The sequence below is a fragment of the Grampus griseus genome (assembly GCF_964374135.1).
Source record: "Grampus griseus genome assembly, chromosome: 2".
Classification (NCBI taxonomy): domain Eukaryota; kingdom Metazoa; phylum Chordata; class Mammalia; order Artiodactyla; family Delphinidae; genus Grampus; species Grampus griseus.
Window position 1 is genome coordinate 26,272,296 of NC_139018.1, and position 17,303 is coordinate 26,289,598.

General features: G+C 50.6%; 1 protein-coding gene across 1 annotated transcript in view; it reads right to left on the bottom strand.

Annotated features, from left to right (window-relative positions):
- ESRRB (estrogen related receptor beta) overlaps positions 1-17,303 on the bottom strand; it is a 51,994-nt gene that overhangs the window by 27,719 nt on the left and 6,972 nt on the right. Inside the window, exon 2 of the mRNA XM_082649585.1 lies at positions 4,612-4,728. Coding sequence (XP_082505711.1) covers positions 4,612-4,728 — 117 coding nt within the window. The remainder of the gene's footprint in view (positions 1-4,611; positions 4,729-17,303) is intronic.

Genomic DNA, 17,303 nt, shown 5'->3' on the forward strand with positions numbered 1-17,303 from the left:
GGTCATCAGGTCATCGTGCCTGAGTGGCCCAAGGTGCGAGGCCACATGGGAAGATCTTGTGAGGCGTCAGATGTGTGTGCGTGAGCATGTGTGTGTGTAGGGTGGAAGGTGGTTCGGGGGATACAAACAGCCATCAGAGTTCTTGGGCTCTAGTTCAAAACTATTCTTTGAAGTGCTCGAGAGTTGTTTTGTTTCAGAACACTAATGTATTTTGGAAAAGAAAAAGAATTTTTAAAGGCAAGTCATCTCTCATCCTCTTTCTTCATTCACAGGGCCAGAAAAGTGGTATTTCTGGCATGGGCTAGAGGCGGGATACTCTATAAATACAAAGCCATTAAATCCCATGCAGCGGGAACCTGATCAGGGCCTCCTTTTAATTTCCTGACATGAGCTGGCCACTAACCCAATTACCCAGAATCCCCGGAGGAGCCCTCCGCCTTCCCAACAAGCACAAAGAGATTGAGAGCGTATCGCATGGATGTCAGCCCAGCTTTCACTGAAATCAAATATCTTTTCGAAAACACTTGGGGAAAGGCAGACCAGGGGCTGAGGGGAGGAGGAAATGAAGCGGGCCCGGGAGGCTGGTGGCCTGAGGGAGGTAAAGTGAGGTGAGCAGAAGAAGTTTGCGTGGACAGTCTGTGCAGGAAGATCTGCAGAATTCCCGGATGTACGGGTGCCCCCTGTGACACGCAGCAAATGGTTCTCCAGGTTCTCCTGGCTTAGAGGCCATCAGGCCACACCCTCACCTATCTGGGGAGGGCTTCTCCATGGTCCTCCCAAGGGACCCTCTCATCCTCATTTTAGACCCCAGACGGGGTCAGCCTAAGGCGATGCCACCTCTAGGTCTCCCACCAGCCAATCCAGGAGGAAACTCAAGGCAGCTGGACACTAGTAGGCCCCACCTAACACAATGGGCGCAAACGAGAGCATCTTTGAATCCAATACTACTTTAACACGCCCAGGAAGCTGACATTTTAAAGCGGTCCCACAGCAGATCTTACCAAGGAGTCGTCCCATCTGGTCCTCACCTTGACCTAGTGATAGAGAGCAGGTTTCAACACCCCTGCTCCACAGGTGAAGAAATGCAGGCCCAGGCTCGTAAGTGAGAAATCATAGACAAAGCAAGGATACCTAAGAGCCAGGAGGGGACACAGGCACTGACGCCCAGCCCGGAGCAGATTTTGTATTCAGTTTCCTATAAAGAGAATCGTCACTCTTTTCTCTGAAAATACAGATTTTCATACACGGGATTTGCTTGAAGCAAGACAGACCCTTGGACATCACCTGTGCTCCACAGCCGACGCTTCCAGAACTGACAGCAGCCTCGAGGCAGAGGCTGAGCCAAAGAAAGCCCCACTTCTGACCTTTTCCCTGGCAGTTGCTGGGCCCCCAAATCGCGTGGCGCTCTCTCAGGTTATTTTACTTAAGAAAGGAAAGACCGAATAAGGATCCAGAGCTGCTGGACAGAAGAGGGAAGCAGCGTTCTGACGTGCAGGTGAGATGCGGAGGAGGGGAGGCTGGCCTTCCATTCTCCCCTTCTCCATCCCCCTCCCCCAGAAGACCCAGGACCCCAGCCCCTGGCTCCCCGATGTCGAGGAGCCTTGAAGATGGGGTGCGGGGGGGGCACCTGGGGAAGGCTGAGGTCTGCATTTCAGAGTCAGGTCAGAGTCTGAGGGAGACAGAGGGAGGCTGCGTGCCTGCACATGATGGGGGGTGGGGGGACGGGCACCTAAACAAAAGCAGAAGCCAGGGCAGCTCCCTGGCAGGGACACAGCCTTCTCAGGGAGGCGCGCTCCTCTGAAGGGGCCGGTCCCCGCGGAGCTTCAGAGCCCGGGACCTTGCCAAGGCTCTGTACTGCGCGGAAGAGCTAAACGAAGGCGCCTTTGTGTCATCTTCCCCCGTCAGCAGCGGGGGGCAGGGCAGAGCGGGGGGAGGGAGCGTTCTGGTGACTGCCCTTCTCCTGGGGCACAGCTCCTGAGGGCTGACCCCCGGGAAGTTCACCCCGGCACACCTGCCCGGCTCCCGCCAACAGCCTCAGACGCCCAGCACGCGTGTGCTCCCCACCTGAGGCTCTCGTTCCCCCAGCAGCCCACACCATCATCCTGGGCCACACAGCGTCCATCTCGCTCCTTTTAAGTAGCTGGCGGGGCGCCTGGCCTGCTGTTGCCGATGGACTGTGCCCCTGGCCACCTGCTTCCCTGCCTCTGTGGACCCCTCATCATTCTGCCTTTCTGGGGCGCCACTGGGAAGTACCCCTGCTCTCTTCCCAGCACTGGGTAACCCCTCAAGAGACTCTGCTCAAAGGTTGCAAGGTGGTCCTGGGATTTCAAGTGGCGGTCCCCACTTTTTCCTTCTCTCTCCCTCCCTGCTCATAATCCTGGGGGGAGGGTGAGGTGGCCTGGGATTAGAAGCCTCCCCACCCCTGACCTGGGCCATGCGGAGCAGACACAGCACAGCAGGGAGAAGCTCCAGGCTCTGGGACCAGCTCCCCTCAAACCAGCGTGCGTCGCTGCAGGACTCAATTTTGCCTGCCTTCATTTCAGGAGTATATTGATAGCAATCAGCTGCTTCTGTTCCAAGCTCCTCAGACGCTGTGAAGTAAGCCAGGAAGGCTACACGCTCCAACCAGGAAAGGCTGTTGGACAGCTGGCCCCTGCCCGGGTCAGGGCCCTCACACCTGGCTTCCCAGAACATCCTTACACACTTAAGAGCAGAGTCTCTCCAAGGCTGACAAAGCCTTCGGTTGCTTCTCAGCAGCATGCAGAGGGGGGATCAGGAGACCAGCGCTGAGGCACGCTTCTGAGGGCCTCTGTGCCTCAGTTTCCTCATCTGTGCACCCCAGGATGCTCTGGAGCAGCAGAAAGGACCCGGTACAGAAGACAGAGGACCTGGTTCAGCCACTAGCTGGGGTCACACCCTACACGGGGGTAGACCAAAATTGGGGAGAATCAAAATGAACAGACACAGTCTTTCAGCAGGTCCAGCGCAGCCTGTTTCTAATCTAGAAAGAGAGCTGTTTCTTCAGCTGGTTCCCCCGGTGGAGCAGCTGGCATGTGAATAAGAGCTGAGGGGCCTCCTCCATGTCAAAAGGGTTGCATGAAACAACTAGTAAGAAACGCAGTTTAAGGGTCAATGTGCCATGTTGACACAGGGGCGATGGAGGAACCGAGCTCAGCGGAGGTGAAGGGGGCACCCGGAATGGAAAACGGACGGAGTCCCCGATTTCCACATCACAACAACGTCCAAGTCGTCCTACTAACAAAGCACCTTAGATTCGCGCCCTCTTCCCAGAGGGCGCCTGGAAGCCAGGATGGGAGGAGGGCCTCGGGCTCTTAAAGGCTGGGCTGGGCTCCAGAAGCCCCTCCCACTGAGGGCCTGCATTCCAGTCCTGCCCCTTCCTCTCCTCTCCCAGCCCCTCTGGATCCGATAATCTGATCACCAGCACACACCTCTTTTCCTGACTCCTCTCATTTCTGGAAGGATCCCAGGGCCCAGAATCATAAAAGCAGATCTGTAGAAATTGCCACTGGCTCCCCTTGAAAGCAGGGGAAGGGGAGAAACACACACACACACACACACACACACACACACACACACACACACACACACTACCCGTCTCCAAAAATGGCACTAAACGAGGTTCATCAGCCTGAGCAGATCAACAGGGAAGGCGGTGCGGGAGACCGAGAGCTGTGCTGTCCTAATAACGAGAGCCACAGGTCACTTACAATTCTCTAGTAGCCACGCTAAAGAAGGTAAAAAGAAGCTGTGATATCAATGTCATAATACGTTTTGTTTAATCCAATATGTCCAGAATATCATCATCTCAACATGTAATCATTTAAAAAATTATTACCACAATATTTTACACTCCTTTTTATCATCCTAGTAAATCTTCAAAATCTGGTGTGTAATTTACACTTAGAAGACGTGGCTCACGCTGCCGTGTTGGATGGCAGGCTCTAGAGGAGAAAGAGAGGCAAAAGGTAGAGAAAGGAAAGGGAAGAGAGAGGATGGGGGTGGGGGCAGGGGACAGGAGGAGGAAAACACTGGCCAGGGGACAGCCATGTCCTGTGCACCTGCTGGAAAACAGAGGTTGACCTTGGCAGGTGAAGGGTACATGACGTGTCATTCTGGGCCTCAACGTCTCTGCTCTCCGCATGCCCACACTCCATGGGCCACCGAGAGGTGATAAAGCATCCCAAGGCTTCCTTCCCAGGGTGGAGAGGGTTCTTGGCCCCGACGAGGGCCTTCCCCAGAGCGCCAAGCCAGCTTTTCTAAGGCCCAAGTGGGGTCATGATTCCCCAAAGGATCTTTAATGGAGAACTTCCACCTCCTGTTGCCCAGCAGCGTCCCGAGAGCGCGGAGAGCTTTAGCCGCCCACGGGGACTGGAGGCCGCACACCTGCCTGCAGGCTGTGTGAGACAGGCAGCCCGGGGGGCAGGGCCTTCACCCGGGCTGCAGGGAGAGGCCCGTTCCCGTGCGCCGCTCAGGGAGAAGGTCCTGGGCTTGCTGGCATTTCCCGGGGGTCTGAGGCCTCCCGTGGGAAGAAGAGCTTGCCCAGGGCCCAGGCTTCGGCTCCGCCTTGCATGGCCAAGCGGGGCCTCTTACCTTCCTTCAGCATCCCCACTTTGAGGCATTTCATGAAGCGACAGGCCTGGCAGGACTTGCGCCTCCGTTTCGTGATCTCACACTCGTTGGTGGCCGGGCAGCTGTACTCAATGTTCCCTGTAAGCAGACACAGAAGGGTTGCCAGGTACTGCCCCCATCTGCCAGCCACAGGCTGCATGGGGACTCACCGACCAAATCACTACTCTCCAGCCCCGAGGTTCCCACAGGGCAGTGGTTCTCAAAGTAGGAGGTGCTCCGAGACACACGTCAGGGTGTTTCCTCCTCTCTTAAATACAGAGATCCCAGTGCCAGAGGTCAGGTTGGCCAGGCAGCCACAGCTTTGAAGCCACCACTGAACTGGGACATCAAAACTCACTGAGCTGACATTTTATCCCAAGCAGAGAAATTTTATCCCACTGCTGACCAAAATGTCAGTGTGGCCCACCGGCCCTATGCCCTCAGCCTGGGCCCCAACTCATGGGAAAAACCTCTTGGCAGCTCTGAGCCCGCAGGGACCAGGGCCTGCATCCCACATCCCACGGCAGAGGCCCAGGCCACCCAGCTTGGCTGACCTTGAGAAAATCACTTTCCTCTCACTGAGTTGCAGTTTCCTCATCTGCAAAATAGTGTGATATCTGCTAGATGAAGGATTAAGCAAGATCAGGTATATAAGATTGCTTTAAAAATTGTAAAGCACGATTTGAAGTGAGCTGGTGATTTTATAAGCACAGTTCATTACTGCAGAGGGAAACTGTGATTAATTTTCCATGTCACCCCTTAACTGGGTGATAATAATGGCTTCTGTGAACCTGACCCCATGCTCCTAGTAGGCTGTGAGCACCACGAAGGCAAGAGGTGTGCTGTTCATCACGTCATCTCTATTGCACTGAGATCAACCCCTGCTGCACAGAAGGCGTGCAAGACAAGCCTGCTGAATAAAAATCTACCGAATCCTCATAGCAACTCCATGAAGTAGGTACTGATACCATCCCCATTTTACAGATGAGAAACCTGAGGTTTACAGAGTGGTTTACAGTCTTATTCGGGATGAGCTGATCTTCGAATGCTCTGGGGAGGCCATTGTCCCTTTGCAGGGCCTCTTCCTGGGAGGGCTGACAGCACAGTCGGGAGAGGCTGCAGCTGCCTTTCTAACGTAGGGGCACAGCATCTGCCCTGAGTGCTCTTACGTGTCTGCACTCATGTCACAAATGTGCACTGTGCAGCTATAACAAGCCTGGAGGCCAAAGGAAAGGCAATGGGAGGGGGAAAGGGACTGGAATTGTTGGGGGTGGGCGGAGAGACAGGCAATAGAAAGATACAAGTGCAGGACAGCGGACCACTGTGCCGTTTTGGATTTTATCATGTCTCCTCGGCCCCCGTCCCAGTCAGTGCAGTCTGCTTGAGTCTGTGGTTTTCAGAGAACAGACTCTGAAAGACTGCAAACCTTTCATCCCAACACCCATCCAGCTGCCACCTTCTCAGGGAGCAGGGTCAAGTGATGCCCAGCAAGCCGCTTGTCCAGATTCCCCTCCCGGGCCCAGCTCACCCAACAAGGACACTGCCTGGCACGGAGCAGCCACCAAAAGGCCACGCCCAGCCCTGCACCGTGCTAGAAAGGGCAGCTCCAGGCCTGCCTGTGCCCAGAACCCCGCCCCCCCCAACACACACACACATAACCCATCCACTTTAGCAGCAATAAGAGCCACCTTCATTGTGCACCTGCTAGGAGCGTGACCTGCCTCAGACCCCTCCATCCTCACGGCAACCCTCTGGGACCCACCAGTGCCCCATTTTACAGACCAAGAAACTGAGAGTCAGGGAGCTGAAGTGAGTTACCCGAGGCCACACAGAGCCGCTGTGCCACCCCTGCACCCCACAAGAAGCTTGGGGACTTCAGACAGGCCCCTATGCTAACCCAGCTACTGAGGTGGTCTAGAGGAAGGGGAGAGGGGCTGTCCTCAGGTGACCCTGTGCCTCAGCCTCCCCAGGTAGCATTTGGATTTTCTGAGAACAAGCATGAACCAGGTTCCACCACTGACAAAAGTGTTTTGAAGCACTGAAATTATTGAGCCCCAATTACAAGATGCCTAATTACACTGAGTACTCACAACGTCCCAGTGAGCATTCCGATCCTCATTTTGTACAGGTGAGAAAACTGAGGCTCACAGAGGTCGATTTGGCCGGAACACCTTACAGATCTCTCTCTCTCTCTCTCTCTCAAGTCCAGCCGGCACCATCCTTCTGTGGGGAGGGGGGCCAGAAGCCATCCTCTGTGCTGGAGGATGGGAGGTAAGAGGAAAGGGGAGGAATAAAGATTCCGTGTGCCCCTCCCTTCCATTACCTGACCCTAACCATTTCTTAGGTCACTCTCTTTATGACTTCTTGGGAAATAATTTCAATATTCACATAAGTATGGTAAGATTAAAAAGAGAAACAGGGGAGGGATAAATTAGGAGCTTGGGATGTACAAATAAACACTATTATATATAAAATAGAAAAACAGGGCCTTCCCTGGTGGTGCAGTGCTTGAGAGTCCGCCTGCCGATGCAGGGAACACGGGTTCGTGCCCTGGTCCGCGAAGATCGCACATGCCGCGGAGCGGCTGGGCCCGTGAGCCATGGCCGCTGGGCCTGCGCATCCGGAGCCTGTGCTCCGCAGCGGCAGAGGCCGCAACAGCGAGAGGCCCGCGTACAGCAAAAAAAAAAAAAAAAAAAAAAAAAAAACATAAACAACGAGGACCTATGTATAGCACAGGGAACTATATTCAATACCCTATAATAACCTATTATAGAAAAGAATCTGAAAAAGAAGAGATATATATGTATAACTGAATCACTTTGCTGTACACCAGAAACTAACACAACATTGTAAAGAAAGAGAGAGAGAGAGAGAGAGAAACAGAAAGGAGGAAATCCCATACGTAAGCTAGTTCATCCAGGTCTATCCCGGCTTAGAAGGTTTTGTAGAATTTGGCCCCGGCCTCCACCCCACTCCCCTCCTCTCTCTCCAGCCTCACCTTCCCCATTGCTCTGCATAACTCAGTTCCTGGAACTCAATGACCTCCTAGGCTCCCAGGCCTTTGCTGCTTAGGACAAGGCCACTCTGCTCCCTCCGCCTCCTGGCCTGGCCTGCCCACACCTCCTGGTCCCCCTTGGGAAGGTGACCCTTCTCTCCATCACCCGGTCGCCACTGTGTGTCTCCTCCTCCCAAATCAGCTTTTCTCTGTAGTCCCAGTGCCTGGCACACAGTAGGTGCTCAATACACACTGAGAGCTGACACCGACGAGAGCTTGTTATGAAGCAGCTGCGGTTCTACTTTTCTTATGTTGAATCTTTAATTTTCCCAACAACACTGGAGGTAAACATCTTCCTCTCCATCTTACAGATGAGAAAGGTAAGCAGAGTCCAGGACGAGGCAGAGCAAGGACTTGAAACCAGGGGGTCTGGCTCTGCTCTGCTCGCCTGGGCGGTGACTTTACAGGGCCTGGGGCCTGGGGACTCGGGTCGCCTTGGGATGCCACTTGCAGGTGGCTAACTCTTCACGTTCACTGGTCTCAGCCCCCCAGCCAGCCTATCAATCCCTTGAAGGACAGATCTTAGGTTGTCACTCCAGCAAGGGGTCCATAAGTATCTGTTGATTTGGCACTGCTGCTCTCCCAGGACAAGAGACTGAGCATTAACAAGAACCTAGGGATGTTCTTGACTCTGTGGGTGTGGCTGTGTGTGTGTGTGAGAGGGAGAGAGATCTAATTTTATTTATTTATTTTTGTTCCTTTCAATTTGTTTTATGGCCCCAGCGGCTGACTGCCAGCAAAGCCAGGCTGGTGGCCCTGCCTTGTAATTTCTGTAAGTGCCTCCTTGATAAAGTGATGAGATTAATTCATCAGAATTCCTGTGGTCTCTGGAGGGCAGTCTAGGAGAGCACAGGAGCAGGGAGGGGCGTGTATACACACACACACACACACACACACACTCACTCACTCACTCACTCACTCACTCACTCACTCACCAGGGGCTGAGGGGTGGCAGGGTTGGGGATGGGCTCTCACAGGACAAGGACACAGCCAACATCTAGCATAAATTCAGAGTTCTAACCTGGGAGTGTGCCCAGTATAGACATATGCAGACTCTACCCCAGGCAAATCACCCAACTTCTCTGGGCCCCAGCTTCCTCATCTGTAAAATGGGCACAATATGTTCCCAACTATACAGTCCTGAGGATTCAGCACATAAAGGGCTTAGTGAAGTGCATGCACTGGGTGGCAAGCAAAGTGAACATGCTTATTTTTACATGCATCAGGGCTGCCAGGGTACATATAGCCAGAAGACCCCAGGGTAAGTCCTTTCCAGGTGTCAGACCTGAGGCCAGCCACCCATTCTGCCATTTAAGAACATTAGGACCAGGCCTCCCATAGATAGACCTCAGAGCTCATGCTGCCTGTGGGAGGGAGAGGGAGTCAGGAATGATCTGGATTTCAGTGTGACCTCAAGGCACAGGGAAATCCCCACCATCAACTCTCTTCAATCCTGTGCCCCAGGAGAAGGAAAGCCCAGGGGCATCCCCATCAGCTGTCCTGAAACAGCTGCAGGAAAGTGGGCAGTCCCCTCCCTGGGGCTCAGGGATGGGGGCTGCAGAGCTTAGATAAACAGCTCGTGAGGAATTTATGGGCTCAGGGGCTGCTAGCTAACATTCTGAATGGCCACCATTTTTAGCTCTGGAGTGATAGGGCTGGGCTGGGAGTCACTTGGTTCCACTCCCTTATTTATCTCACTCCTGGAGGAGAGAGACTCTCCCTTTCATCTCTGCACAGTCCGCTGTCCTCAGCTCTCCACCCTTCCCTCCTCCTTACCCTCCAGCTGATGATCTCATTCATGCCACTGGCTTCAGCTTATGTAATTGGCAAGGACGGGCAGCAAGAGGCACTGTCTGTGCTTCAAACCCTTATATCCATCTGCCTGCTGGCTACTTCCACCTGGAATTCCCTTGGGTTCTTCATACTTCCTCCACCTGAACCCATCCTCACCCAGACTTTCTCTTACTGTGTTCCTTGTCTCAGCAAAGCCATCACTAAGCCACCTGCCACCTGGGTCAGAAACTGAGGTGGCATCGTAGATTCATGCCTCTCCTTTACTTCTAAGGTCCTTTTCATCCCACCTGCCTGATATTTCCACCCTCCTTCCCCTCCTGCCACAGCTAGTTCCCACGCCCATCGTCTCTTCCCTCTCCTCTAACGCACTTGCTTCCTCTTGTCACCATTGCCCTTTCCAATCAGTCTACCCTCCACACCGCCCCTGGAGAGACGTGAATAACTCCTGTGCAAAGTGCCTCGATGGATCACCCACTTCTGTCTGCATGCCTTCCCAGGAGCCCGCCAAAGGGCAGTAAGGGAGTGAGAACAGTCACGGAAGAATGAAGGAAGTCAAAACCAAAGTAACCGGAGGGGATTCCGGATAAGAAATAAGCCCTTGTACCGCAGAACCTCAAAAAGCCTCAGGTGTTGAAGACACAATGGAAGATGGAGTGAGGTATGGGAGTAAAAATGGGAATTTGCTGGAAGTCTGTATTTAAGGAGTACTTAGCTGCCACTACGGGTGGCCTCCAAGGATCTCCCCACAGCCTGCACAAGAGAAGCCAACTACATCTCTGGAGAGTCTAAGCAAGTGAATCCGGACTCAGGGGCTTAGCTGAGGGCAGACGGGAAGCTGAAGTTTCCGAATACTGCACACCAAAGAGTGAGACCGCCCAGCCCCACTCCCCAAGCTCACCCCCAAAATTCTAGCAGGCAGACATCTACTCCACACCCTCACTCCCACCCTCCACTCCCTACTCCCCTAGCCTGAAGATGGGAATTTGTAGCAATCTTCTCTGGAAAAACAAATGGCATCAGAGAAAAGACCAGCAGGTATAGGGGCAGGACAGGAATAAAGACACAAACGTAGAGAATGGACTTGATGACACGGGGGAGGGGGAAGGGTAAGCTGGGACGAAGTGAGAGAGTGGCATGGACATATATACACCACCAAATGTAAAATAGATAGCTAGTGGGAAGCAGCCGTGTAGCACAGGGAGATCAGCTCGGTGCTTTGTGACCACCTAGAGGGGGGGGATAGGGAGGGCGGGAGGGAGGGAGACGCAAGAGGGAGGAGATATGGGGGTGTATGTATATGTATAGCTGATTCACTTTGTTATAAAGCAAAAGCTAACACACCATTGTAAAGCAGTTATACTCCAGTAAAGATGTTAAAAAAAAAAAATCAGCAGATAAAAAATAAGCCAAAGGAAAGCTCTTTCTATGCTTTTTATCCCTGTTTGCATTTAAGACAGCCAAGGATTATCACTACATCTGTGAAAAGCTTCAATATAAAAACTAACCAAGATAAACAGGGGGAACATTATGTGGGAAGAAACCAGGACAAAGCAAGAAGGAGAAATGAACCTCCACAAGCAATACTCAGTATACTGTTGACTTGAGAAGATAAAAATACTGCATTCATGAAACAAGAACAGCATGCAATAAAAATAAAGTATAAAATGGAGCTCAGGGACTTCCCTGGTGGTGCAGTGGTTAAGAATCCACCTGCCAATGCAGGAGACATGGGTTTGAGACCCGGTCCGGGAAGATCCCACATGCCACAGAGCAACTAAACCCGTGCGCCACAACTACTGAGCCTGTGCTCTAGAGCCTGCGAGCCACAACTACTGAAGCCTGCACGCCACAACTGCTGAAGCCCGTGCACCTAGAGCCCGTGCTCCATAGCAAGAGAAGCCACCGCAATGAGAAGCCCGCACACCTCAACCAAGAGTAGCCCCCGCTCACCACAACTAGAGAAAGCCCGTGTGCAGCAACAAAGACCAATGCAGCCAAAAATAAATAAATAAATTTATTATTTTTTTAATGGAGCTCATAGAAATTAAAAATACAAAAAAATTCCAAAGAATCAACTAAGCAGCTACTCTAAAATAGAACAAAAAATCAAAGAGATGGACAATAAGCCAGAAAAGAGGTAAGAACTAGAAGATTGGTCCTGGAAACTCAATATCCAATCCTGAGGAGTTTTTGAAAGAGAAAACAGTGGAGAGGAAGTTATCACCAAGGGAGAAAGGGAAGGCGAGAAGAGGGGAGGGACGAAAATGTCTAAGACCAGAAGAATATGAGTTTCCAGGTCAAAAGGCCTGCTGAGAGTCCAGAAGAATGAATGAAAATGACCTGGACAGCATTATAGAGGTGGAGAACAAATCAGTGGCTGCCAGGGTCAGGGAGGGAAGAGACAGGCAGGTGGTGTGGCTGTAAAAGGGTAGCACCAGGAATCCTGTGTGATGGAACCGTTCTGTATCTTGACTGTGGTGGTGCTCACAGGAATTTGCAGTGATAAAACTGCACAGAACTTCACACACACACACACACACACACACACAGATGAGAGTGTACAACTAGTAAAATCTGAGTAAGCCTGATGGATATCAATGCCATTTTCCTGGTTGTGGTATCTTGCTATATATACTTATGTTATATAGCCCATATGTGTTATGTCATATAGCTACATATAGTTATATATGCTACATTGTTATGTAAGATGTTACCACTGAAGGAAGCTGGGTGAAATGTATGGGATCTATGTACATGGAATCTCTCTGTAATATTTCTTATAACTGCATGGGAATCTACAATTACCTCAAAACAAAAATATAATAATAATAATAATATAGGGCCTTCCCTGGTGGCGCAGTGGTTAAGAATCTGCCTGCCAATGCAGGGGACACAGTTCGAGCCCTGGTCCAGGAAGATCCCACATGCTACAGGGCAACTAAGCCCGTGCACAACAACTACTGAAGCCTGCGTGCTCTAGGGCCTGTGCTCTGCAACAAGAGAAGCCACCACAATGAGAAGCCCGCCCGCTGCAATAAAGAGTAGCCCCCGCTTACCGCAACTAGAGAAAGCTCACGCGCAACAACGAAGACCCAGTGCAGCCAAAAATAAATAAAATACATAAATTTTTTTAAAAGTATCTGAAGGTACTAAAAAAATAATAATAATATAAAGACCTATACACACAACATAGATTTTTCATCATGGAAGACCAAAAAAAGATCCTAAAAACTTTCAGCAAGAGTGTTAAAAACAAGTCAAGGGCTTCCCTGGTGGCGCAGTGGTTGGGTGTTCACCTGCTGATGCAGGGGGCGTGGGTTCGTGCCCCGGTCTGGGAGGATCCCGCGTGCCACGGAGCGGCTGGGCCCGTGAGCCATGGCCGCTGGGCCTGCACGTCTGGAGCCTGTGCTCCGCAGCGGGAGAGGCTGCAGCGGTGAGAGGCCCACGTACCGCCAAAAAAAAAAAAAAGTCAAATACAAAGGATCAAGAATAAGATTGGCCACCATATCTCAAACCATAAGGGAAAAAACCCTCTCTGTACACACACAAATACACAAAACTAGTGCACATACTCACCACTCTTTTTTCTTCTTAGCACTCATCACCTGACTTTTGTTTATTTAGCTTGTTTATTATCTGCTTTGTTCATTGCTGTTTTCCAACACCTAGAACCATGTCTGGGAAAGAGTGAGGCCTCAGTATACATTTTCTAAGTGAATGAATCAAACTTCTGGACAGCAGCACTAGAAGCTAGAAGACAAAGCAGCAATCGTGTCCAAATTCTCGGGAGAAATTATTTTCAACTAGCATCTAATGTATGGGTTGAAGGATTGAGTAAAGACATTTCCACACATCCAAGATGTCAACAATTTTACCTCTCCTGTGCCTTTCTAGCATGAGCTTCTCCCCCACGCCCCACCCCAAAAGGGAAGGACCCAAAAGAGGAAGAGGACAGAGGATCCTACCAGGAGAAAAGTCAAGGGGACATCCAGGAGGAATTGGCAATAGACAAAGAGATTTAACCAAAAATTGTGATATAACCATATTCAGACAATGGGAAGATGGGAAATGTATGTGTGTTGGGATGGTTTGTATAATGGGAACTAACTCTTCATCTTCCATAACAGGAAGTCAAGAAATAATGTAAAATTGCTGTAAGTATAGCTGTAAAATCATAGTCGTAATTAAGAAGACAAAGGGCTAGAAGAAAGATTTTCTTAAATGGCTAACTCTAGATCATGGAGGGAGAGAATGGATAGGGTCAGGGACTCTTATTTTTCATTATAAGAGTTATACTTTGGGTCTTTTTAAACTATGTGCATACATTATTTTGGTAAAAGTTAAAAATTAATTTAAAATTAATTTGTTCATTGTGTAAAGATGAAATCTAACCTCCAGGGAAAAGCACATCGGGCCCTTTATGATCTGGCCACCTCTGACCAGTCCACTGTAATCTCCCTCCACCTAGGGCCCCGGTTTGTAGGCTCCAGAAAACCACACGGAGCCTCTGGGCCCTCTCATACCTCCCTCTAGCTGAAACCCCTCCTGGCAAACTCTTCCACATCCTCGGAGGCTCAGCGCGCATGTGGCCTTTTCAGTGACGCCCTCTTCCCTTCTGTCCCAGGTAGGCTTACATGCCCTTTCCTGTTTGCCCCCAGAGGCCTCATCCATCACCCCGCCTGCCACACACATACACACACTGAAAGCAACTAGCTTAATGTTTCATAATCAGGATTTTGCATGCTGTCCTCCCTTCTGAACTGCGTGCTTACTGGGGATAGAGATTGCTAGGTCTTTCATTTCTGTATCTCAAGTACAGTGTCTGCCCCCTGAAGCACCCATTGATCAAGGCAAATAAATTGAAAGCAAGAGTGCCCACCCAGGGAGGGAGGGAGACGCAAGAGGGAAGAGATATGGGAACATATGTATATGTATAACTGATTCACTTTGTTATAAAGCAGAAACTAACACACCATTGTAAAGCAATTATACCCCAATAAAGATGTTAAAAAAAAAATAGAGAGTGCCCACCCAGAGAAACCTAGAATTCAACAATGACCTTCCAGTTGTCAAGTGCAATCCCCTCCCTTGGGCCTTCCCCATCCTGGTCCTTCCGGAAGCAGCAGACACCCATCACACCTCTTAAAACCCACTCTGTTAGATTTCATCTCCCTTCTCTCCAGGGACTCTTGTAACGTCTCTGATCGCGTCTATATTTATTGCATAGAATCTAAGATGCTTTTCATGGTAAGATTGCACCATTATTTTATATACCACCAAGAAAGAGAGGAAAAACATCTGCCAATCAAAGTACGGCTGTGCTTCCTCGCCACTAGCATTTTCTCTTTTTTTTTCTTATTAAAAGAGCTCTTTGAGACTTATTGATAGATACAGATTTGATCACACAGCATTCTTGTGGATACATGAAAGGGAAAACATAAGACAAATAAATTGAAGATATTGCTAAAATTTCTCAGAGTGTGACTCTTCTTAATCCTTTTTGATCAAAGTCATTGTCTTTGTGTTTTTCCACAGATCGGTCCTCTTTGCTGACAAACGAGCTGAGGACGCTGTGCTTCCTGAGTGTCCCTTGTTCTCGTAGGGGTTTCCTTCCAGGTCACTGGCCCCTTTCTGCAAGTTTTAATGTGCTTGTGAGGGCAGTGACAACCACATACATCTGTCACCTAGCAGACAGTAATCGGCCCAATTCAGAGACGTTACACGGGGGAAATGTGCATCTTAGAACTGACAAAATATGGTATTTCTCAGTCTCCTTTCAAGGCTCTGACCCCTTCCTTTCACCAGCGTCCCTCCTCCTGGCGCCTTATCCCTTGACCCTCTCCTTCAGAGCAGCTTTCCCTAGAACAAGCTCTCCCAGAGGGCCTGTTAACTCAGAGCCTCAGATTCTGCAGGCCTGAAATCTGCATTTCTAACCGGCCCCCTAGTGAAGCCTGTGCTGAGGTGTGGGGACCATACTTTGAGAACCCCTGCCCTAGAGGATCTCATTAGACCCAAAAGCCCACTCGGATTTTACTCTTGGGGTCTAGCCCTGCATTTCCAACTGCCCAGGTTAAGGCCTGTGAACTGATCAAACTCAACATGCCTCAGACTTCAGCCATTATCCCAACCTCTCCTCCCTGCCCACCCCCCTTCCACTAGCAAAATTATTCTTTCTAGGTTTCTCCCCCGCCAATGGCCTGACCATCCTCTAGTAGCCTAAATTAGACATCTAAGAGCCAGTCTCACAATCCAGTTACTATTTTTTTATACTGAAATCACTTTCAAAATCCTAACCTCTCCTTTTAACCCTTCTGCCACTGTTGGGGTTTGGATACTTCTAAGTGGACTGTTAACTAGATCTCTGAACTGGACTGTTAAAATCGCCGCCTAGTCTGCCGGCCCCTAGACTCTCCCATTTCCAGCCCATCTTCCCTATCACTGCCAGAATTATCTTGCTAAAAGGAGATGTGATTAATTCCCTGCTCAAAAATCTTCAATGGCTTCTCGTTGCCAAGTATAAATAACAAATAACAAATCCTATTTATCTAATGGTTATCATAGGCCAGGCACTAGGCTAAACACTCTACATTCATGTCTCATTTAATTTCTGCAAGAATATCCTGGGAGCGGGAACTATTTATTAGCCCCATCAGTCCCCTTTTACTGACAAGGAAATTAAGGACCAGAGAAACGAAGTAACTTGCCCAACTTGACACAACTACGAAATTGTGAAGTTGGGGTTCTAAGCCAGGTGAAGCAGCTCAAGCAGAAATATTACTCTATACTTTTCCTACCAAGGGCCTGTGAAAACCTTTGACATCCGGTCCCAGCTTCTGTTCCAGCCCCTCACCTACCACTGGTCCCCTCTTGCTGAGCAGAGCACACTCAACTCCTGTGGGCCTCTTCCTGCTGTTCTTTCTACCAAGGATGTTCACTTTCCACTCCAGCTTAAATGTCCCTTCCTCTGGGAAGCCCTCCCTGCTCTGTCTGGCTGTGTCTCACCTGACTTTCACCCTGGCTGTGCCTCTGAAAAGAGGAACTGTGATTTGTTCTTCCTCTCATTGCCTCAGTGCCCGGCAGACAGCAATGTTTTGTGGGTTTAATTGACTCTTTTTATGCATTTGTACAGATGAGGAAACTGAGGCCAGAGGATCCTAGGCCCTGCTCAAGGTCAGCTGGCTGGCGAGTGGCAGGGCTGGGACAGCACTCCACTCTGGGCTCCCACTTACTCCTGGCTTGTCTCTGCATCCCTGTCACAGTCTCTGTCCCCTGGGATCCCAGGCCTCATTCACCAGGACAAAAGGCCTGGAGGTGGTCCAAGGCAGGATAAGCCATCAATCATCCCCCCGCCCCTCTCCTTGGGGAGTTTCCTTCCAAGCCTGCATCGGGGCCCCATGTGAACAGAGGGAGCTCGGTGCCAGGGCCTCTTTCTTGCTTGTTCCTCCTCATCTTAAGGAGCTACTCAAGGGGCCTCCTGGTGACCTGCAAAGTTGGCCACTTGCCCTGGGAACACAGGGAAGGGGACAGGGCAGTTTTACCCTCTGCACAGCCCCTCATGGCCACGCAGCATGTGTTGTCAACGGCTTCCGTCCCACCTAGAAGAAAATCCAAGTGCTGCACTCACCACGGCCTGAGTTTTGTCAGCCTCTCAGCCCCGTCTCCTTCCACTTGGCCTCTACTCACTCATAACAGCCACAATGGCCCTCCTTCTGGTCCTGAAACAGATCCGCTGTTTCCCCTGCCTGGAACGCCTGAACTTCCCCTTACCTTGAAAGTCGCCTTCTTAGCACGGCCTTACCTAATCCTCAGGCTAAATTAGACCCCC